This window comes from Jaculus jaculus, chromosome 8 (assembly GCF_020740685.1).
Source record: "Jaculus jaculus isolate mJacJac1 chromosome 8, mJacJac1.mat.Y.cur, whole genome shotgun sequence".
In the NCBI taxonomy this organism is placed as follows: Eukaryota; Metazoa; Chordata; class Mammalia; order Rodentia; family Dipodidae; genus Jaculus; species Jaculus jaculus.
Window position 1 is genome coordinate 117,971,259 of NC_059109.1, and position 23,236 is coordinate 117,994,494.

General features: G+C 47.2%; 1 protein-coding gene across 2 annotated transcripts in view; it reads right to left on the minus strand.

The window, feature by feature from the left end:
- Nucleotides 1–23,236, minus strand: part of Tti1 (TELO2 interacting protein 1) — a 62,329-nt gene that overhangs the window by 4,532 nt on the left and 34,561 nt on the right. For both annotated transcript variants that reach the window (XM_004666680.2, XM_045155854.1), the window contains 5 exons: nt 22,367–22,555; nt 15,689–15,837; nt 12,547–12,687; nt 10,190–10,394; nt 9,824–9,911 (listed from right to left, as the gene is read on the minus strand). In XM_004666680.2, coding sequence (XP_004666737.2) covers nt 9,824–9,911; nt 10,190–10,394; nt 12,547–12,687; nt 15,689–15,837; nt 22,367–22,555 — 772 coding nt within the window. The remainder of the gene's footprint in view (nt 1–9,823; nt 9,912–10,189; nt 10,395–12,546; nt 12,688–15,688; nt 15,838–22,366; nt 22,556–23,236) is intronic.

The following is a 23,236-nucleotide window of genomic DNA, read 5'->3' on the forward strand; positions in this document are numbered from 1 at the left end:
GGTGCTTCACTCGGGCTGGGCAGGAGGCACGTGACCTGCTGAACTCCACACACACACATTCTGAACCTGGGTTCTTGTTGGCTTCATCCTGGGAGCTGAGCCTGAGGCCCAGGGGGTGAGATTTGAGGTGGCCAGGCTTGGTCCCCAACTTTGGGGCCAATCTTTGCTCTGGGGTCACTTCCTGCCCAGCCTGAGCTGGAAGGACTGGCAGGAAGGCCATTTCTGCATAACCAAAAGCCAGAAGGCAAAGGCAGGCCCTCTGCTTAGAAGGGCCTGGGGTAACTGTCTGCAAATGTTCCCAATGCATCTGCAGAGGCAGCTGCTGAATGTGCCAAATGGCCAGCCCATCTCTTCTCACACCCAAAGAAACACTTTTGAAAAAAATACACGTCCACTATTTAACTCCTGAACAAAAATCTTTCTCCTTCCCCCAGACCCCCAAAATCAGTGGCTCCGGGGAGTGCAGTTATCAAGAGATTACCTGGTCCCCAGAACTTGGGAGGCACTCAGCTGTGCCTCATGCCTCCGAGTGTCCTGAGGCGAGTGATTATCTCTCAATAACCTGTAGGGCCGTGTAGCTTAAATGATAACTTGACTTTAAAAAATTTAGAACTCGCTGTTAGGCAGTTTCTAAGCAACCTCTGTTTCCATGGCAAAGAAGCCTGGTGTTTATACTGATTTTTCACTTAAAATGCAGTTTTATTGAATCTCACTTCATGCAGGCAGCCATTTCCCTGCACTTCAGCCCTATCCACAGTTGACGGGTATCAGTAAGTACCTAATAAACTCCAGATGCCAAATCAACAAAGCCACTCACTCATTCCTTCAGGATCTGTACGAGGGTGCTCCCAGTGAGCCTGCTGGGAGTGCCCAGGCAGGAAGTGTGCTAACGGAATCTAGTCAGTCAGGGGTCTCACCTTTACGGTTCATCAGATATTTACAGCACCCTACTCCAACCCAGACACTGGGCTAGGTCCTGGAATGACAAAGGCTGTGGCGCAGCTCCTGGGAAGGCAGACAACCGCACTGCAGTATGGCCGCAGTAGAGGCAGGAGTCTGAGGGCTCACGGCTTAGGACAAAGTGAGCGGATATCAGTTCCAAGGCCAGCTCCCACAGGCCACAGTTCTCAGCCTGAGAGCTGGACCCTACCTTCTTCCCTGATATGACACAACCCCGAAGGGCCCCCTACTGCAGCAGCAGACATCAGAGTGAGTTCTCACCATCTCTGTCTAGACAACATCTGCTCAAAGGGAACTCTAGAAAACCTCCAGCCAATCGGGGCCCAGCAAAGCTAAATAAAATGTAACTGAAACGCAGGGCTCTCAGCTCTCCCCGGTGACAGGCTATTCTTTCTCTGTCAATTACTTGCTTGAGGGATCTGCTCTTCCTTGTCTCTTTCAGGATTTATAAAATGCTCTCCTGAGCTGTCAGGGTAAATGCCAGTGGTAAAGAACTTGTGGCTTTGTGATCTGTTTGTTTATTTATTTATTTGGGGCTGTTATCCTGGGAAGTCTCCTTAGGAACATGATACACACTACCTCTATACGGGCATGACTACATGTGATCAGAAAACAAACTCCCTCGTTGGAAAGCAGGCACATCCACAGAAGTGTTTCAGCTCTCCCGTTGTTCCCTCTCTGCCAGAACAGCCTCCACGCCGATCTTTTCTCTGGCCATCTCTTCTGCCATTGCTCCATGCATGTTGGCGCTGCAAATGAGGCTGTGTGCTGCCTCTTAAACAAATGGATGCTCCGGGTGTTGATGTGTCCTAGCCAGTGAGCGGCGGGGCTCTGTTTCCATACTCGGTAATTTACTCTAATGGGTCTCGGTTCATTGGTTAACCAGTATTTCAAGCCTGTCCTTTCTTGCTATTCAATTTAGCTATCTTCCTCTGCATGGAGGTCGTTTTTTGTTTCTAAATGTTGAAAGTGGAGGATTATGACTGGGAGCAACGATTTACTCTCCAAATAAATACTACCAATTACCTTTGCAGCTATATGGATTCGTTAGACTTAACTATATTTACCTGTACAACACCACTTGTCTATCGATCTAGGCCCAACACGCATACTCAGCGACCTGGATTAAAGATATTTAAGTGCAACGATGGCAGGATTTAGAAGCATACACACAGTAGAAGCGTATGCTGCTAATCATGCGCCTAAATACCACTAGACGAAGCACCATAAGCATGGTGGGAGCCTCCACCGCTGTGTGCACACGTACAAGGAAATGGCACGGAGACACCCGATCTGGCGTAGACAATTCAAAACTATAGAATCTAGCAGAGTGAAAGTCCCACTGGGTGGGATTCAAAAGCAGCCCCTGCCATCTGGCCAGCTCGCCCACTTCCTGCCCCAGGCCTCCATCCCATGCCAGCACTGTGGGGCACTGGGTTCAAAGTGGCCTCCATGCTGACTGACTCAGGCCTTTGGACTGGCTGGTGCACTCGGAGGCGACATGCAGTGACTCCCACCCTCCCAGGAAGATGAAATTCTCGTAGCAGTCTACCTGTTTTGACCGCTTCTCCTTGAGTTGTCTCTGGTAAGCTGTCTTCAGCACTATGCCAGAAGCACCCACCCAGTGAATGGCACCTCAGAAGTGACCCTTGGAAATGCACTTGTGACTCTAAGGATGCTGAGGATTTCAGCCCCACAGCACCCTGTGCTCTGCCTCAGTGACCCTGGAGCCACTCCCTCAACAGTTCAGTAACACGGGAAGCTGCTTTTCTGAAATGCTTCCTTCTGTCTTCCCCTGCCAAGCTGATTCCAGTCCTCACTGCAAGTTGCACACAGATAACACCTCCTCCTTCACTGTCTGGAAAGCCACTTTGAGGCTCCAACTCTGCATTTTATAGTTTAACCTTAACACTGGCTTCATTTTGGTTTTGCTCTTATTATTTTTTCTTTTAAAAATAGTTTTCATAGGCTGGAGAGATGGCTTAGTGGTTAAAGCATTCGTCTGTGAAGCGTAAGGACCCAGCTTTGATTCCCCAGTACCCACGTAAGCCAGATGCACAAGGTGATGTATGCGTCTGGAGTTCGTTTGCAGTGGCTAGAGGTCCTGGTGCGCACACTCTCTATTTCTATTTCTCTCTCTCTCTCTAACAAATAAATAAATATGACATTTAAAATATTTCACAGGCTTGGGAGATGACTCAGTGGTTAAAGATACTTGCTTCCAAAGCCTGTCAGCCCAGGTTCAAGTCCCCAGTAGCTACTTGCGTGGTGGCGTACACCTTTAATCCCAGCACTTGGGAGGCAGAGGTAGGAGGATTGCTGTGAGTTCGAGGCCACCCTAAGATTCCATGGCGAATTCCAGGTCAGCCTGGGTTAGAGTGAGACCCTACCTTGAAAAACAAAACAAACAAACAAAAAAAAAAAAATTAAGAAAATCTCTCCCTTATTTCCCGTTTTCTGTGTTGCACGTACTTAACTTATAAGACACCCCAAGTCATTTCTGGATATCAGAATAAATTTAAATAATGATTATCAACTACCATTGATTGATTGCCTTTTTTACTTTGTGATGTTATTGTGTTAAAAATTAATAAATATGATTTTACTGAACTCTGCAATAATTGCAGTAGGTGTAAAATACTAGATACGCTCATTTAAGTCTTATAGATGAGGAAACTGACAAATTGTTTTGCCCAAGGTTACTGTGGCGTTGAACAGCAATGTCAACCAACTCTAATGTGGTATTCATCTCGGAAGTCTTCCACTCTCAACACTGGACTTGGTTCTAATAAGAGACCCAGTAAAATTCTTTCTGTGTATGTGTGTAAGTATGTTTGTGTGCATGTGTGCAGGCCAGAGGTGGCTATCAGGTATCTCCCTCAACTGTTCTTCACATTAAACACATCATTTATTTGCACACGTGTGTATGTGTATTTATGGGCACACCAGGGCCTCTTGCTATTGCAAATAAATGCCAGATGCTCCTGTCACGTTTTGCATCTGGCGTACCTGGTTGACTGGGAAGTCAATAGGGCCAACACTGCGAGGGCTGGCTTTGCACCTTTAACCACAGAACCATTTTCACAGCCCCTTCACCTTATTTATTCATTTTGAGACACTCACATTGACCCTAGAGCTCACCAATTTAGCTCAACTAACTAGCCAGCAGGCCCTAGGATTCTCCTGTCTCTGCCTCCCCAGGACTGGGATTACAGGTTCTTGCTACCACACTATTTTGTTCTCATATGGGGATCTGAGCCATCTCCCAGTCCCAAAAGTCTCTTAAATAAGGGCTAGGGGCTGGCTTAGCTATTAAGGCTCTTGCCTGCAAAGCCAAATGACCAAGGTTCAATTCCCCAGGACCAATGTAAGCCAGAGGCACAGGGTGGCACATGTGTCTGGAGCTCATTTGCAGTGGCTGGAGGTCCTGGAGCGCCCATTCTCTCTCCCCTAAATAAATAAATATTTAAAAAATAAAAGAAAAAGGGCTAGGCATAACTCCATGGGAGAGTACATGTGTAACATAAGGCTGAGGTTTCATTCCCAGGACCCTGGCCAGTCTTTTAAATAAGATATATATGTAAAACTGAGGCCATATCCTTAGCTCTTAGAGTTGGCACTTAGTTTTTCACACCCACTCCAGCCTCTTAGATGTTTAGGACAGACAACAGACCTCAGAGCACAGAATGAATCTCTTATAGGTATGTCAAGGTTTTTGATAACTAAAACCTATATGAAGCAGACAGAGCAGCCACCAGGATGGACTTGCCACCAAGGGTGTTGTTTTGGATGGATGGGAGCTGCCTACACTGGAGTGCACGCACCCTGGGGCAAAGCCAGGAAGACCAGCCACCTCAGGACAGCACAGAAGTAGGCAAGGTTGGTCTCCGTTTGGTCTTAGTACAGAGGTTGCTGCCTTCAGACCGGAGGCCCAGCAATGTACTGTTTGTAGTCTGCATGGCACACGTCTCATCTCTGACACCGTGGGCTCAAGCCTCCATGTGCACAGCGAACAGCTTCAGATCTGAGTGTATTTTTAGAACAATGGGCCTTGAAATGAAAAGCAGCAATGCCTGTCAAAAGATGGATAATAGGAAAGCCAACTACCTGGGTCTGGATTTGTCAACTATTAATCAAGTGTCAGGAGTGCCCTCATTTCCATGCGGGTGCAATTGGAGGGGGAAACTGCTTTGCAGCCCAACCTCAAATGAGCTGCCCATTCGACCAAAGGAATGAGCTACTCATTTCAAGCTCAGCTGAACTAGCAGATCACCTCTGTGGCTCCTGATCTGTTCAAACAGAACAGGCCTGTGTGTGGCGAAGAGAGGAGCCGGGCTCTAGCAGGGATGAAATGAAGGGGCCTGTGCCAGTCTGTGTTTGTCCAGGGTTTGAAGGCACCGGCTGGCTTTTTGATGGGCGGGGATCCTACTGCTAGAAAGAGAACAGGGAAGTCAGTCAATAAATGAACCTTCAAACCCGGTCCTGACTTCCCTGGCAAGTGGGGGTGGGGAGAGGTGCCAATTAACATGAAAAAGACCGCTTTGAGATGAAAGCCCCTATTCACATTTCAATTAGGGCTAGCAACTTACAAGAAACATGGCACCCAAGTTTTCATGTGTGTGGCATATACGTAACATGCTACATACTTGAATCTATACACATATATGTGTGTATACGCCCCCCCCCCACATGTGTATGTACATATAAAAATCTGCCTTTGGAGCAAAAGTACCCTGTGGACAGAGGCCTCCTGCCTCCTTCATGGTCACTGCCTAGAATAGAGCCTGGCACACAGGGGCTCTCCCCAGCAATCTGCAGTCCTGACCACATGAAATCAACTCATCCTCACAAAGACCCTGTCAGGAGCAGGTGCTGTCACCATCCTCACGGGGCAGGAAACGGAGGTCACGTATCATAGGACAGGGAGCGAGGTTTGTCCAGCTCCGTCATGGCTGCCGTTTGTGCTCGCACAGAATGGCCTGCAGAGGAGGCTGCATGGGCACTGTCCTGTGCCCTTCGCATGCACAAGGACTAAGCAGCAACTGCATCAGAACCTGTGTGGCCAGAAGGTATGCCAGCTGGTGGCTACCTGTTGGCAACCTGCATTCCGAGTTGGGCTTTGGAGTTGGCAGGTGGGGGCAGGGGTTGGTAGAGACCAAACAGCCTGGGAATTCTGCTCTTCTACCAAGAGACTCACTAGGCACTGACTTTATGTTTGTAACAATAGACAGTGCCTAGTTTGGCTTGCTTTTGTTAAGTCTGGGTGTGAGATACAAGATCTCACTGAAGACAAGGAGCTTCAGAGGCTAGAATGAGGATGGCCCAAGGAGTGTGGCTCTAAGGACTTGGAATCAGACTGAGTTGTATGGACTGGTTTGAAGGGAAAACAGAACTTGGTAGGGAGTATGCCTCATCTGAAATTCCTTTCATGTATAGAAGGGAAAAGTTCTATAGTTAGGAAGGCACAGAATTGCATGCTGGGAGATATCCTGGAGGCTTCTAGGGCACCTGGGAATTTAGATCAGTTCAAGTTTGCCTCTGCATTAGGGTCTGATGGGGGAGGGGTTGGTAACCGGTGCTCGCTCTTGGGCACACCCCTTATAACATCCACACCTCTGTATGATTTGCTCATTTGTTGCTCATTAAAGTTCTTAACTAGGTGGACTTTCAGGGAGCTTTTTTTTTTTTTTAAATCTCCAGTTAACAGTGACACCTGGTGGTAATAAGTAGCAAGGTTCTATCCCACCCACCCCTCCCCCAAGACGCAAGCTTTATGCCCCTCCTAACAAGGCACATTCGCTAGATAAAAGCATTAAACTGGAGTGGCATCTCCGTTCTTAGCATTTACAGCCCCGGTTATATCAACCACCCACTGATCAATTTCCATTTCCAGAGTTTACAGCCTGGATGTAAAAGCCTGCCACAAAGGCTATATTTAATACGACAAATTAAAAAAGCAAACAGAAGCTTGGACATTCTTTGAAGCCAGGAAAAGCAAACAGGAGAATGGGAAAAACCCAGCTGTAGTGCACACTCGTGGAGTGGCCAGCTTTGCCTGTATTCCACACCACAGAGGCCTCTGAGGCCCGAAGCCCACCTGCCAGAGGGGCCTGCAGAAGTAGAGGCCTGCTCTCTGAACACACTGCTCCCCATCTCCTTGTAGGAGGCAGGAGCTTCAGAGCACCTCCAAGCAGGCTGGGGAGTCAGCTCCCCTGAAAGGAACCAGGTCACCTGTGGGCAGCTGTGACTTTCTCTGGGACTTCAGAACCCCAAGCGGAGGCTTCCTTTTTTGTAAAACCACCTTCAGGCTCCCAAACACGACAGCTTTCCCCTCTCACAAGAGTGTATGCTATGTGTTACTCTGACTGCTGTGTGAACACTGAGGAGCATGGCTGCAGGCAGGGACTGGGAAGCAGGCTTCTGGGGTTGTTCAGGTTGGGGGTAAGGGAGGCCTGGCCACACTGGAGCTTAGATGGGGAGAGAAGACAGTTCGAAGAGACTATCCAAGTGGGTGGACAGGCTTTCTCTTGGGAGTAGGGGTGCCAGTGAAGAACCAAGACCAAACAACAAGCTGGACCTGGATGGCGGGGCCTCCATCTCAGTCTGGGGTGCAGCTCATCAGGACTAAGTGCTGAGATGGCTCTGGCACAATCAGCCCCCCACTGCCCTCTCTCTATACGGTACTGCTCAGGACATCAGCCTGCCTACTGTCTTAGGCATTCCTCCCACTTAGAGAGCTTACTAATTTCTAAATCACTTTTAAAATTTATTTGAGAGAGGCAGAGAGAGAGAATGGGCATGCTAAGGCCTCTAGCCACTGCAAACAAACTCCAGATGCATGCACCACTTTGTGCTTTTGATTAGGGTTAATAACACTGATTCCCCTGCCTGCCCCTCCCCTGCCCCCACTTCAAAGTAAGTTTGCAGATCAGAAGTGTGCAAAGCACTCAAACCTGCACTTCCCCACGCCTGCACAGGGAGGTCATCTGACTTAACAAACCTGGCCCCCCCCCCCCCACCAACCAGGGGAACAGAACGCAATGAAGCAAACAGAGAGCCACAGACGGTCAAGTGGTCCCGCTGCATTTTCTTCCTCCCGGCCCCCTTGAATACCAACTTAAGATTCAGCAAGGTCCAATTCCTGGTTTAATTGCTTTCAGTGGCAAAAGGGAGAATTAGAAATGAAAAGATAATGAATTGAGAATATTAGCTTGTTTGATGGCTCTAAACTTGAAGGATGGGAGGCAGTGAGGGCAGGAAAAGTAGAATGGGACAGGGAGTGTAAAAATCAGATCTCTATTAACTCTTGATTGTAATTGGCACTCAAAAGAATTTATTACACGATAAAGTCACCTTGTCCTTGGATTGCACCTTAAGTCATATAGTACAACCAGCTTTGGGTACCACCCAGCAAGGATTATTTTCACCCTATCACTGGTTCTAAAAGGAATAAGATTGCCTGGGGAGTTGGAGAAATGGCTCAGCAGTGATGGCTTGGGTTTGGTTCTTTAGTACCCACATAAAGCCAGATGCAGGGCTGGAGAGATGGCTTAGCGGTTAAGTGCTTGCCTGTGAAGCCTAAGGACCCCGTTTCGAGGCTCGGTTCCCCAGGTCCCACGTTAGCCAGATGCACAGGGGGCGCACGCGTCTGGAGTTCGTTTGCAGAGGCTGGAAGCCCTGGCGCGCCCATTCTCTCTCTCTCTCCCTCTATCTGTCTTTCTCTCTGTGTCTGTCGCTCTCAAATAAATAAATTAAAAAAAAAAAAAAAGCCAGATGCAGCGGCAAGAGCCTGGCACATCCATACGCTCTCACGTAAGTAACTTTTTTTTTTTTTTTTAAGTGTCTGGGGACCAAGAGCTCTTTGGGATGCACTTCTGCCCTCCAGAAACCATGACTGATTCTGGGCCCAAGGAATGTGATAGGGAGGGGGACAGACAGAAACAAGGCTACTTGGGAAATCGTAAGCAAAAAAAAAAAAAAAAAAAAAAACTTACAAGGACAATAAATCAATTAAAAAAGATATTCCAATCAAATCACTCTCCTTCATGCTCCCCAGGGAATGAGGTGACTCCTCACCCCCATCCCAGCAAGGATGACCAGGGCCCTGCCACGAATACATCTGGGAAGGACAAGCTCTGCTCTCATGAGGCTGGCAGCAGGTGCCCAGGCAGGCAGTGCACTTTGACCCTCTTGGCTGAGGATGGTGGTGTGCTCAGCTTCAGCTCATGAGGAAATCCTTAGTCCTTGAGGAGTGGAACGGCCTGTGCTAGAGGCACAGCTAGTCTCTAATAAGCAAAATCAGAGTCATGTAACTGCAGAATCAGAAAAAGCCTATCTGGAGGGGGCTAGCATTCTTTGGGTCAGACACACCTGCCAGAGCCAGGTGAATGGTTCAGAGTCTAGAAATGGGCATGCACACACACATGCATGTAGTCTGCATACAATCTTTGATCACCTAAGACCCTCCCTGGAACTGGAGCCACGGCAGATCAGTAACCTCATGCTTTTTCTTTGGCAAGGAGGGAGCAGAGGCATGGAGAGGTGCCATCTGTCACTAGGAGGAGGGCCGAGTGGTGACCACCCTCCATGCAAGCAAGGTTTGGGTGCCCTCCAGCACTTGGTCTTTCTGCTTTGCACCCTTGGGAATTGTTGCTCACACCGCAGCAGAGGGAAAGGTTAGTTGCAGAATGAAAGCATCTAGTGAAAATGCCATCTTTGGAGTTGGCCCAGCTAAAGAAATCATCTTAATCTGGCAAGGAGAGAGAAACGGAAAGCAGAGATTGCCTCAACTGTGCTCGCCATTAGCAAATCATCTATAATTTAGAACAGGCGTAAAGAGATGCAGGTGATCAGGCAGACGTACCTCCTGGCAGCCTCTTGTAATTTCACGGGCTGCTTGGCGCTGAGGTAAATCAAGCAGGCATCAGCCACTTTATTCAGGTCACCCTCACCTACACGGAGGAAAACAGAATAAGCCTAGGCCTTCGGACCGTGTTTGGGACAAGCAGTAATCAATGCTGTTTGGGGACATAAAGAATAGCCAGGCAAAAGCTCTTGACTCATCCTACAAGTCAGGAAGGCCCCAAGATAAAAGGGCAGCTGGGGCCAGGGTGGACGGAAGAAGGTATGTACAGAGGAAGGTTAAGGACATGGGCACTGTTAGGTGGGAATTGCAACGCAGGGGGAGGTGCATGTGAGCTCTGTGGCCACGTGACCAGGTGGTACTTACCTAAATCCAGACTCTCACAGAGAGGGCCCAGGCCCTGCAAGACAGCCAGCTGCAGCTTGAAGGCCAGGGTATGTGAGTAAATGGGCCCAGCCCTGGCACTGATGGGGGCTTGGGTGACTAAGGAGCCTGCCAGCTTTGGCAGGACATCTTTGCAGAACCGGCTCCGAAGAAAATCTCCACACTTGCCTCCCAGAGTCCGCAAAACCTGCAGCAACAGGGCAGCAAGGGCTGGAGAATGCTTGGTAATTCAATTCTAACTAGGTCTCTACTTAGAAAAAAAAATAGAATTACTGCTGCTAATGCCTTTCCCATGGTTTGTGATTCTGACAGTTATGAATTTGGAGGTCTCTGCTCCCAAGGCCTAGATGCTTCTATCCATAAATATAGATTACATGGAGGGTAATTCACAGAAAGCTTGAGTTGCATGAATAATATGACTAATACTTTGGTTCTCCTCCCTTTTTTGATTAAAAAAAAAAGAGTTTAAAGCAGTTCATACAGATCATCTCTGGAATCTTCTGAACATCCCTTGAGAAGAGCTGGGCTTTAACTCTAGCGAGCTGAGCAAACAAGCCCTGAGGCTCAGCTGCTGCTGTGTGCTGGCATCAGGAGGGTGTGACTGGGCCAGGGTCCCTGGCTGAGCCAAGGCTGGTCCCCGTGGCTGGAACCATCTCAGTGTTCCTTCTGTTCAAATGCACAATCGCTCGTGTACATCACCTCATTCTATCTCTCACAACAGGCAGCCTCTTTGCATGTGTCATTTTAAACTTTCTGTAGCAGAACATATTGAAACGTTTTGCCCCGCTGCACAAGACTGAGTGTATAGGAGGGAAGGAATTTCTTTAAAAATCACAAGGCAAGGCATAACCAGCAGGCAGTGCCTGCCCGGTCGACAGAGGGTCCTCCCCTCAGATCCCTAAGCTGGACCACAGGAGGCTTTGCAGACCTCGGGCAACAAGCTATCAATGTGTCTATGTGCGAAAAGCAGTCTCAGTTACACTGCATGCATCATTACATTTTTTCCATTTTTCTACACTTGCTGTCACTTCAGATAACCTATTAATCCTTATAAAGGAAAACAGCACATCTGAAGAAGATTTAGTAATACCTCCTTCCCTTCCTGCCTCACCCAGCCTTCCTCCTCCCCCCTCCCTTTCCACACACACATCATTTTATGCATTTTGTTTTGTGAAAAAATATCAACAATTTCATATGCTTTTAATATAAGCTGGCATTTTGGCCCAGAATATTTTGGACAATCTTAGAGAAAACCCAAACTGCTTTTGCCTGGCATCTTAACTGCATTCTCAGCTTCATTGGACGTCCCTACATATCTCTTCTCTTTCTGCCTCATCTTGTAATTTATGTTAGCTTGCCATGGCAAACGTATCTCTGTAGGATGTTGGTAAGTGCTTTTGGAACAAGGAAAGATATAAATAATAAGTGAAAATACATGTGCTAATATAAGCCAAATTAAGCCAGGGAGAAAAATGACTGACATCTCTACAGGGCTTCAGCTTTTCAAAGGCCTTTAGCAGAGACCTGTGCTGTGGGACAGGGACTAGGTGTTCCTGAGCCCCACTTGCAAAGGGGTGGTCAAAGTCCTTTAGCTGGATAGAGAAGGTCCAGTGCTAGGACTGTGCCTCTTACCCTGGACTCTCATGAAGGAGCATGACCTGGGTTCTGTTGCTTGCTAGAGGTATGATCGTGAGACACTCCTTGACTCGTCTGAGCATGTTTTCACCTCTGTCAAGCAAGAAGCTCATGTCGTGGTGGTTTGATTCAGGTGTCCCCCATAAACTAAGGTGTTCTGAATGCTAGGTTCCCAGCTGATGGAGATTTGGGAATTAATGCTTCTTGGAGGCAGTGTACTGTTGGGGGCAGGTTTACGGGTGTTACAGCCAGTGTCCCCTTGCCAGTGTTTGTCCACCCTCTGCTCATGCCATCGTTTTCCCCTGCCACCATGGAGCTTCCCCAGAGCCAATAAGCCAAAATAAACCTCTTTTCTTTCCCCCTACAAGCTGCTCTTGGTTGGGTGATTTCTACCAGCAATGTTAACCTGACTGCAACAGCCACCTTGCAGGTTGCTGTGACCTGAGCTCCATGCAGAGAGGTGGCCAAGCTTGCTGCCTGACACACAGGAGAGTCAATGCTGCTGGCCATTTGCTTTACTAGTTCACTCTGCTTCCAATTCTCTTTGTATTTTTCTAGTTTCATTTTCCTCTTTGTGCTTTTATTTTTCTCTGCTTTCTTCAAGGACTGTGACATGTGATCAGACAAAGAGATGTGGCAGCGCGGCGCGGGGTGAGCACCGCGCTCAGGCCCCGCCCGTGACAGGCGTGGGCAGCGGCGCTCACCTCGAAGGCTCTCAGCACTACCAAGGGGTCATCATTCGTGAGCCGGTGCACGAGTGAGGGCCAGGCCCGGTGAGCCAAGGGAAGGAGCTGGTTCTTGTGGGACTGCAGAACCACCACACATAAGCTCAGCACATCCAAGACCTGAAAGAAAAGAAAGGATCTTGGCAGATGATAAAGATCTGAAACTAGATACCTGGAACCAAGTCACCATTTTAAAAGGGTATGTATGGTTGAGAAATGCATTAACAGAGTACCGGTTTATTGAGTGCTGACCTCGGGCACTGTGAGGCACTGGAGGGACATACAGGCAATGCGTATACTTCCTTGCCCTCATGCAGCTTAGTGTCAACATGGAAAAGACCTTAGGCAACATCTAACAGACAAAAAATGGGCAGTTGTGTCAAGAAGAAATATAAAAGGTGAAATGCAAAGAAAGCCTGTGGACTGTTGGGAAGGAGTCTCTGAGGAATGGCTTCTAGGAGGAGACACAAAGAATGAGCAGCTGTTAGTCCTGTGCGTTCCTACAAGTAGACCTTAATAAGGAAGAGTCTGAAGCTGGGAGTGGAGCTCAGGGGAGGAGTGCTTGTCTAGCATGTGCAGTGCCCTGGGTTCCACCTTCAGCACCACAGAATGAAAGGAAACTACGAAAGACCCAGGGCTTGTCTCACATAATAAATGTGAGCAGACAGAATAATGGACCACAAAGGGTCATGTTCAAACTCTTTCATTTTGTACTAAGTACAGTGGAGTGTCACCTAAATGCTTTGAGGAGGGAAGTGACATGACAGGATCCATGTCTTCTGAAGGTCATTCAAGCTGCTGAATGAAGAAGGGACTTAAAAAGAGTAGAAGAGTGAGAAGATCCCAAGACAAGTTTACATTAGAGGAGTAAAGAAAGGATTTGAGACCTTGTTTAGAAGGAAATGGCTTACTGCAGCAGGACTACATGTGAGGGAGAGTGTTCAGGTGTAGGAACTGAGCAGCAGTGCCTCTGAAGAGGACAGCAGGGACCATGGAGGGGGCTCAGAGCTGGTGGGTTCAAGTCCTACTCCTATACTAGGAGAGCCAGGCCAGGCCAATCTCACCAAAAAGGTTTGAGCTAGCCTGCACTTGACTTTTCACTCTCCTTTGGAATGTGTCCTGACCTCTCACATCCCAAAGTTGGCTGAACACACATGGCTAGCATCAGCTGCAGGCAGCATGGCTCCCTGGCTTTGTACGAGCATGTGTGGTGTGTGTTGGCCACAAAGCGCACTGGAGTCTCCTACATGCTGGCCCACACCAAGGCTACACCAGAAGCTCAGGCAGAAGAGGCTCCTGGAAGTGACTGGATGGGCAGGGTGGAAGAGAAAGCTTAGTAGGGCAGCAAAGAACAGAAATGGAGTGGCAGTGGCTTTGGGGTCACTGATTCCAAGATGCCCATTTTCCCCTTAGCATAGATGGCTCTTTAACTTTTCAAAATATTACTTCAGAGGCTAAGTTGAATCAGAATGTAAGCACCATCTCATGGGTAGACTACTGTTCACCACCACACAATCTACCTATTACTTTGATAGCATTCCCTCTGCATGTGCACATGCGTGCATGCTGCCTTTCCTCTCAACAGATAGGAATGTCCACAAAGACAGGGATCACTTCTGCATGGCTGTCTCTGCATACCCTTTGCTTGACCTGCAAAAACACTCAGGAATGAGTGAACAAGTAAGTATGTCATACCCCAGGCGGTCTTATTTCTATAATCAACATCCTCAGCTTCGTCTTGGATGTGTAGATACTAAGGCTCAAAGCTGTGAATTTACTCAAGGTCATATGGCTGCTAAGGGAGCAGAGCTGAGATCTGACCTCAACCATAGGGACCTGATTCCAACACTGACACTGCAGCTTAGCTGCTACAGAGATAAAGTATTCAGAAGGCAGCCAGACATAGCAACCAGGCAACTATGCTGAAGCCATGTAAGCAATGCATTTAAAAAAGGGCTTGCAGGGCTGGAGAGATGGCTTAGTGGTTAAGGCACTTGCCAGCAAAGCCAAAGGACCCAAGTTTGATTCCCTAGTACCCACATAAAGATGCACAAGGTGGCACATGTGTCTGGAGTTCATTTGCAGTGAATGGGGGCCCTGGTATGCCCATTATCCCTCTCTCTTAGGTACTTCTCTCTCTCTCAAATAAATAAAATATTTAAAAAGTATTAAAAAAAAAAAGGCAGGCTTGCGGAATGGACAGATGTCTTAGTAAGACTAAAAAAGTTCTCCTAAGCCGGGTATGGTGGCGCATGCCTTTAAATCCCAGCACTCAGAAGGCAGAGGTAGGAGGATTGCCATGAGTTCGAGGCCACCCTGAGACTACATAGTTAATTCCAGGTCAGCCTGAGCCAGAGTGAGGCCCTACCTCGAAAAAAAAAAAACCAAAAAAAGTTCTCCTATAGGCCCTGAGATTTGAGACATGTGGACCAGGGTTTCCTACCTTTGCTCCCACTCCTGAGCAAGGCTCAACACTCTCACCACTAATATGGAGTCACTAAGACAGTTGTTTCTCCCTCCTGCTTGGGGTAGGGAGGGGTACTGCTTTTCTTTGGGTGTAAGGTCTTTTTCTGGAGTGATTCTCTAAGTCTTCCCTCTATACACTGTCCTGTTACTGAATGACTACTGGATGGTTTAAGTCCTTACGGATGGTGGTCAGGGGGTGGGGGAGGAAGGTGCTTGCTTGGGAAATTCCCAATATGAGGATGCCATATTACAAAAAGTGTTGGGATTTTTCCCATAAAGAAAATAGAAATAGAGATAATGGACAGGTTTGGAAGAATGACCACTTTAGATAAGGAAACCCCACATCCTGCACTGTCAGTCCAGAAAAATGATATCCTTCCAAAGAACATGATTTTATTTCCCTTGGAGGGCCAGAGTACCCCTAACTCTGTGGTTTTCGTGTAGGGGACTTGGCTCCCTCTTGGCATTGGAGCTGACACAGAGATGTGAAGCTGCCATCCCACAGATGAGCTCCTTTCGATGCCTTCTCTTGGCCCCATGCATGGACTGGGAGGTAAGGGAAGCTGCTTGCTTATCCATACAGCCATGGCCACACAGGCCATGTCACAGCTTTGCTGCTCTGCAGAAGTACAGAAGGGGCTGCCCACTGACTGACCTTCAAGCGGACTTTCAGATTTTTATCTGACAGCAAGTGGATGCAGCGTTCCATCACATCCTTGGCTATCTGGATCTGCACAGGCAGAGGTGGCTCCACATCTGGAAGGATGTCGTTATTATCCGTGTTGGGAGGGACTGACTGCTCCTCTGGAAGAAGAGCATAATTAGTGACACTGCTTTTTTTGGTGTGTGTACTACATGGTATGTGATGTATGCAGGTACACAGTGTGGAAGCCAGACGAAGGTGTTACATGCCCTTCTCCATTGCTCTTCTGCTTTATTTTCCTGAGACAGTCTCTCACAGAACCTTCTTCAGCCTTGTGTCAACTTCCTCAGCAAGGACTCTTGCCTGCTAAGTCATCTCCTCAGCCTTTATTTATTTAAGAGAGAGAGGGGAGAAAAAAAGTAAAGAAAAAGGCTGGAGAGATGGCTTAGCAGTTAAAGCACTTGCCTGCGACACCTAAGAACTCATGTTCAAATCTCCAGGTACCATGTAATACAGGTGCACATGTGCACAAGAAGGCATGAGTCTGCAGACTGTTTGCAATGGCTCCAGTCCCTGGCATACCCATTCTCTCTCTCTCTCTTGCTCTCAAATAAAAAAAAAGTGGGGGGGGAGGGAGAGAGGAAGAGGTAGAGAGAATGGGTACACCAGGGCCTCCAGCCACTACAAGCGAATTCCAGATGCATGTGCCATCTTGTACACCTGGCTTATGTGAGTACTGGGAAATTGAACCTGGGTCCCTAGGCTTACAGGCAAACGCCTTAACTGATAAGCCATCTTTCTGCCCACCCCCTTTTTTTTTAAAAGTCAGGGACTCATATAATCCTGGCTGGCCTTGAACTTCTGATCATCATTTCTCCACTTCCCAAGTGCTGTGATTACAGATGGGTGATACCACACACAGTTTAAAAGCTACTGGGAGGCTGGAGAGATGGTTTAGCAGTTATGGCACTTGCTTACCTGCAAAGCCAAAGGACCCAGGTTCAATTCTCTAGGACCTACATAAGCCAGATGCACAAGGTGGCGCATGTGTCTGGAGTTCATTTACAGTCCACTCTCTCCCTCAAAATAAATAAATAAAAATAAATATTAAAAAAAAATTAAAGCTACTGGGGATTGAACCTCTCATGTATACCAGATAAATGCTCTGTCAGCTGAGCTACACCTCCCAGCCTGGTGACAGTGTTTTGATGAGAGGTGCTCCAGTCTAGTTTCAAATTCAGAAAATAGCACTTAGAGGAAAATGTCCAGGTTTTAAGGAAACCATGTGGAATTTGGGTCAAAATGTTCACAATAGCTTAACTGTGTCAGCTCAAAACTGGGAAAAGCCCTCTTTTATGGATTAAATGTGTCCCCTCCAACATGCAGGTGTCAAAACTCAATGGCCAATGTGGTGATAGTAAGAGGTAAGGAGAGGATGCAAGAGGAAACTAGGCCATGACAGCCTCTTTCCTTTTGGGTGGGATTAAGGTCCTTATTAAAGATGATTCACATGGCACCCTTGCCATTCTGTCTTCTACCACTGAAGACACAGCGGCCAGGTACCATCGTGGAAGCAGACAGCAGCCCTTAGCAGATAACTGAACAGTCTAATACCTTGACTAGGCTCACATCTGGGAGAAAATCAATTTCCATTCTTTAAAATTGTACTGTCTCACATTCTTTATTCTAGTACCACAAACAGCCAAAGAACCTGCCATGTACATTCAAGGGGGTGTTTACAAAACCATGCTATAGCCTTACAATGGCAGTTATGAGGTGCCTAAAAAGTATGATTAGCAAGTACTTTTTTAATTTGCTTTGCTTGTGTGTGCCTCAGTACACATGCGTGCAGAGGCTAGGCAGGATATCAGGTAACCCCCTCTAGTGATCTTCAACCTTATTTCCCTGCGACAGTTCTCACTGAACCTGGAGCTTACCTTTTTTGTTAGTCAGACTGGCTAACCAGGGAGCCCCAGCAATCTTTTCTCTGCCCCTTTGTGTTTAATCCCTGTTGGGCATTGCCAGGCACAGGCTGGAGCCTTCAGGAGATGGGTCTGAGCTGCTAGGCTCTGGGTTACAGGAGGCCACTCCCTCTCCAAGCCCAGCACACCTCAACTTAGGCTTTGCCCATAGCCCTGTGACCTTTGGCCAGTTGCCTAGGAAACTCCTTACCAGCCAGCAGCCTCCACACAGCCCATCCCCCCGCGACCCTCTTCCTGTCACTATGTAGATCACCTGACTCTCTCCCTACGTGCTGGAATCAAAGTCCCAAGGCATCAGCTAGCAACCTTTGAACACATCAATCCCTTCAGGACCCTTTTCTCGCTCTCAACCGCTTATAAACCCATTTCCCTGACAAACATACAAGCTGTTCACTGAGACTGCCTCCCGAAAGGGGTTCTTTCATCATGCTCATGGCTGCTCAAGACCCTACTCTCCATGGTTACCTGGGCACCTTCGGGGAACTGTGGCCCTGAGGGCCCAGAGACCCATAAATCCCCATTAGTGTTAGGATTACAAGCTTGCACGGCCATGCTTGTTTGTTTTTTTTAAATTTTGAACATAGGTGCTGGGGATCAAACTTACACCCTCAAACTTGCTCAGCAATATTCTTACCCACTGTATTAGCTCCTCAGTCTGTATAGTGTGTGTGTGTGTGTGTGCGTGCGTGTTTTACATCCCCACCCCGCCATTAGGCTGATGCCCTTTGCAGACTTGGTCCCCGGCTGGCGGCACTATTTGAGGAGGTTGTGGAATCTTTGAAAGGCAGAGTCTTGCTAGAGGAAGTGGGTCACTGGAGGCAGGCCTTGAGGTTTTCTAGCCTAAGCCCACTTCCTGTGCATTCTTTGTGGTCTTCATTTCCCCAACTATGATCACGTGACCAGCTCCGCTCCTGTGCTTACCCCAGCTACAAGGCCTTCCCCATGATGAAACTTCCCCTCAAAAGTGTAAGCCAAATCAACTTTTTCCTTCTTTCCTTTCTCTTATTTATTCACAAGCAGAGAGAGAGAGAGAGAGAGAGAATGAATACGAATGAATGGGCATACCAGGGCCTCTTGCCACTGCAAATGAACTTCAGATGCATACACCACTTTGTGCGTCTGGCTTTATGTGTGTACTAGGAATAGAACCTGGGCCATCAGGCTTGGCCAGTAGATACCTTTAACCAGTGAGTCATCTCCCCAGCCCCTCTCCTTCCTTAAGTTGCTTCTGGTCATTTGTTCACAACAGTGAGTATACTGACACATGCAGCATGGGCACCATGATAGGTATTTTTGCATGGGAGGAAGTGCAACAAAATATTAGCAGTGACCAGGGCAGGAAATAATAGATGATTTTAATTTTTTCCCTGTACCTTTGGTCTTTTCTACATTTCAATTAATAATATTTAAAATGAAAGTGTCTGAGGGCAGAATTCTAATTTGGAGCCCTGAGGCTGTATAGGACCCTGGTTAGCCTTTTCTTTACCCTTTGTTCTCTGTCCTTGCCCTCTGACTCATCTCGAATGAAAAGCACACACATCTATCATCTCCACTAGCTTTTATCATCTTTTGATGGCCAGCATCAAATCTAACCTGTCTTTTTTCAAGAGCTAACACCAGGGTAGCCTGGTGCAATACACAGCCTGTGGGTTTGGTCAGGAGAGACTAGCTCGGTCTTAACTCCACAACCTGTTATCACCTTCTCTCACCTACATCATCTCACCTGCATGAACAGGATCAGGCATATGTGCCCCACCTGCTTGTGGAGAGGGTGAATGAGATCGCTGCCATCAGCTCCTCCCATTTCCACTGCCTCGTGTTACACTTAACACCAGAAAAGCCTTGAGAGCTGCTTGGAACCCAGGCCAATGCCCTGATCTGAAGAATCTGCCTCTACTTACAGCCTCCCTCACCCTCCCAAATGCCTGTCGCCAGCTGTCCCATTGTGCCCACCAACTGAGCATTGCTCCCTTCATTCTGTCCCATTTCAGTTTCCTCTGCTGGGAAACCAGAATCTTACAATAGAGGCTGCACCTGTCTCTAACAGATGCTGAAAGATAAATGAAAATGCATTGGTAGAATGCTTGAACTTCCTAGAGAAAGGGACCTTGGATGTATAAGATGCTTTTATGTGGTTAAAACAAAACATTCATGTCAAGCCCAGATCAAGCCAAACATTCTTTATAATGCCAAGAATGTGGCACATACTTGATGAATGATAATTATAAGAGCGAAAGGAATAGACATTTTTTTCCCCAGAGAAGGATTTGTTGTTTGAAATCATCTATAGCAAAGAGGTATTGTATTTGAGGGACAATGATTTTTTTTGTATTTGGAGGAAACTTCAATTCATTCTATCTGCTCCCAGCACACATCCACCACAACCAGATCTCCTTTTAAGGTTATTTATTTATTTATTTATTTGCAAGCAGGGAAGAGGAATGGGCACACTAGTGCCTCTTGCCACTGTAAATGAGCTCCAGACACATGAACCACTTTGTGCATCTGGCTTTATGTAGGTACAGAGGAATCAAAGCCAGGCTACCAGGTCTTGCAGGTAAGCACCTTTTAACTGCTGAGCTATCTTTCAGCCCCTGAACCAGATTTTAATTATGGAAGAGTAGTTCACTGGTGGGGCTTGAATTTTAGATCACCACAGCCAACTCCATTATGAAGGATCGGGATGCCGTCCCTTCTTCAGAGTTCTCAGGTATGGGAGAAGAGACTGGTTCATGGAAGGGATGAACTCAGAGAAGAAACAGCCTGATAGATTTCTAACCAGAAAACTGACCATGGGGACTGCAACAGCTCAGCTCTGCAGAAGCCTCATGGGCCCGAGAGGCTTCCTTGCTGTTCTGAAGAGATGCGTGTACTTATGCATCCAGGTACCTTTGCTGTGTCCTAGAAGCCCTGGCTCCATCTCACCAGAATTACAGAGTGCAGATGGGAAAAAAGAACAAGGAAAAAAAAAGAAATCTGCTCACTTCCAACCTAACAAACTAATTTGGGACTCAGTTCGATTTAGGGTAGTTCTGGGACCACCAAGCTCATTATGACTTGGCATTTTATATTTGCAGAGGAGATTCTAATAATTTATTAATCCTTCCGTGACCTGAAGCTCCAGATTGAGTTTGTGAATAAAACAAGAGGCCAGAGTGCTCTGGCCTGCACTCTCTTTGTCCTTTATCGTATAAATAGGTAAGAAAAACACTCAAATCTTTCCCCACCAATAAATAAATAGAAAAAGCCTATGAATAGACAATGGGCTTGAGGAAGAAACGCTAGAAAGCAAAGAAACATGTTCAATTTTGCCAGTAATCAAGGAAATGTAAAGTGAAATAGCAAGAACCATTTTCAACTTGTTAGCTCAGGAAGAAGTGAAATTGGTAATAGTCAATGTTGGCAAGGCTGTGGCAAAAATAGCCCTGCAGAAGGGAAGGTCCAGGCCGACACTACCCTTCTGGAAGGCAATCTGGTAAGCACTAAACGGCGCTTATATCCTGGACAGAAATCCCATTTCTGAGAATTCATAAAGAAATATGTGAGGAGGAGGAGGAATAGATCTCCAGTACAGAAGTATCTACTGCCTTACTGTCTACCCCAGTGAAGGCTGGAAGCACCCTCAACTTCCATGGGGAATAGACACTTCCTGCTGCTCCACCAACATTAATTATGAAAAGTCTACTGTAACATGAAGCTTTGCTTATAACTAAACACAAAAAGATGCAATGCATTTAGACTGTGGCTCCAGGGGGTGCATCTCAGTGGTGGGGAGTCCTGGCTTGATCCCCATCAGGGCAAAACGAAAACAAAAGCTATGGCTGCAATCATGTAAATATAAGCTTGTAACAAAAAAGAATGGGAAAAGGTTACACATACATACATATGCAAATGGGAGGCTGGAGAGATGGCCCAGTGGTTAAGGCGCTTGCCTGCAAAGCCTAACGACCAGGGTTTGATTCCCCAGTACCCACATAAAACCAGATGCACAAAGTGGTGCATGCATCTGGAGGTCATTTGCAGTGGCTGGAGGTCCTAATTCATCCATATTCTCTCTCCTCACCCCCTATCTTGCTCTGCTTGCAAATAATATTTAAAAACAAAAAAATGAGAATGGGGACTGGGGAGATGGCTCAGCAGGTAAAGATACTGGCTTGCAAAGCCTGCTGGCCCAGGCTCAATGCCCCAGCTACTTATGTAAGCTGATGGGTGTGCTCTCTCTCTCTCTCTCTTCCATGTACCCTCTCCAATATAGGTACATAAATAAAAGCAAAAAAATTTACTAAAAAATGAGAATGGCTGTCAGCATGGTGAGGTTATTGGGTAATTTTTCTCCCACACTTTCTGGAACAACTGTTTTCTTCCTTCCTTCTTCCTTCTTCCCTTCCCTCCCCTCCCCTCCCCTCCCCGCCCCTTCCTTCCTTCCTTTAGAGACACAGAGTGAAAGAGAATTAATTGGTGCACCAGGGCCTCAGCCACCGCAATTGCACTCCAGATGCCTACACCACCTGATGGGTATGTGGAACCTTGTGCTTGCCTCACCTTTGTGCATCTGCCTTACAGGGGATCTAGAGAGTTGAACTTGGGTCCTTTGGCTTTGCAGGCAAGGGTCTTAACCACTAAGACATCTCTCCAGCCTGACTGTTTTGTTTTTCAGTGGTCTATTTCAAAAAGAACAAACCACCTAAACCAAAATAAATGTAATTACCTTCTTCGTTGTCATAATCTGAGACATTTCCCTCTGCCACATCCTTCTCTTTGAGGTAGCCCAGCACGAATCGTTCAATGTCCTCGGCTGTAGTGCTGGTCACATGGGCTGCTGGTGTTTGACTTTCTTCCTCCTTTCCAGTTAGCTCTTGGCGTTGCCTGGTATCAGCTGTGTCTGGGAACCACTGGGCTGCACGTAGATAAAGTGTTATATTGATTAAGAACAAGCGCTAGTATTTTATAAGTAGAGTAAGTTAGATGGCCTCCTGTGCCATCTAGACCCTGTCTGCCTCTCTATCCTCTTCTTTTCTCACTCTAGTTGGTCACCTGATAACCTGCCATCTTCCAGTTCCTCCAATATGATGGGTCTTTTCCTACCTCAGAACTCTCACATATGCCGTGCTTGCTGTCTGGAATACTTTTTCCATACTTTGTATTTGGCTAATTCCAAATGATTTTTCATGTCTTAGTACAAACAGAATGTGTCCAGTAAAGCCATCTCTTAACAAGGACTGAGGAGATGGGTCAGTGGTGAAGAGCACTTGCTGTACAAGCATGAAGGCCTAAGATCATGTGAGTTTGATTTCCCAGCACCCATGTTAACATCTGGGCATGGTCATGCATTCTTAGAACCTCAGCTCTGTGTGTGTGGAGGGGGGTGGAAGAGACTAGAGAATTGCTGGGGATCACTGACCCCCACCAAAAAAACCCCCCTAAATCCCTGTGAAAGCAGCAGCTCTGGGTTGAATGAGAGAGACTGTCTCAAGGAAACAGGTGGATGAGTAAAAAAGGTCAACACTTGATGTTCTCCTGACTTCCACATGTGTGCACATAGGGCATGTGCTCTGCACGCACATGTGCATGTGTGACA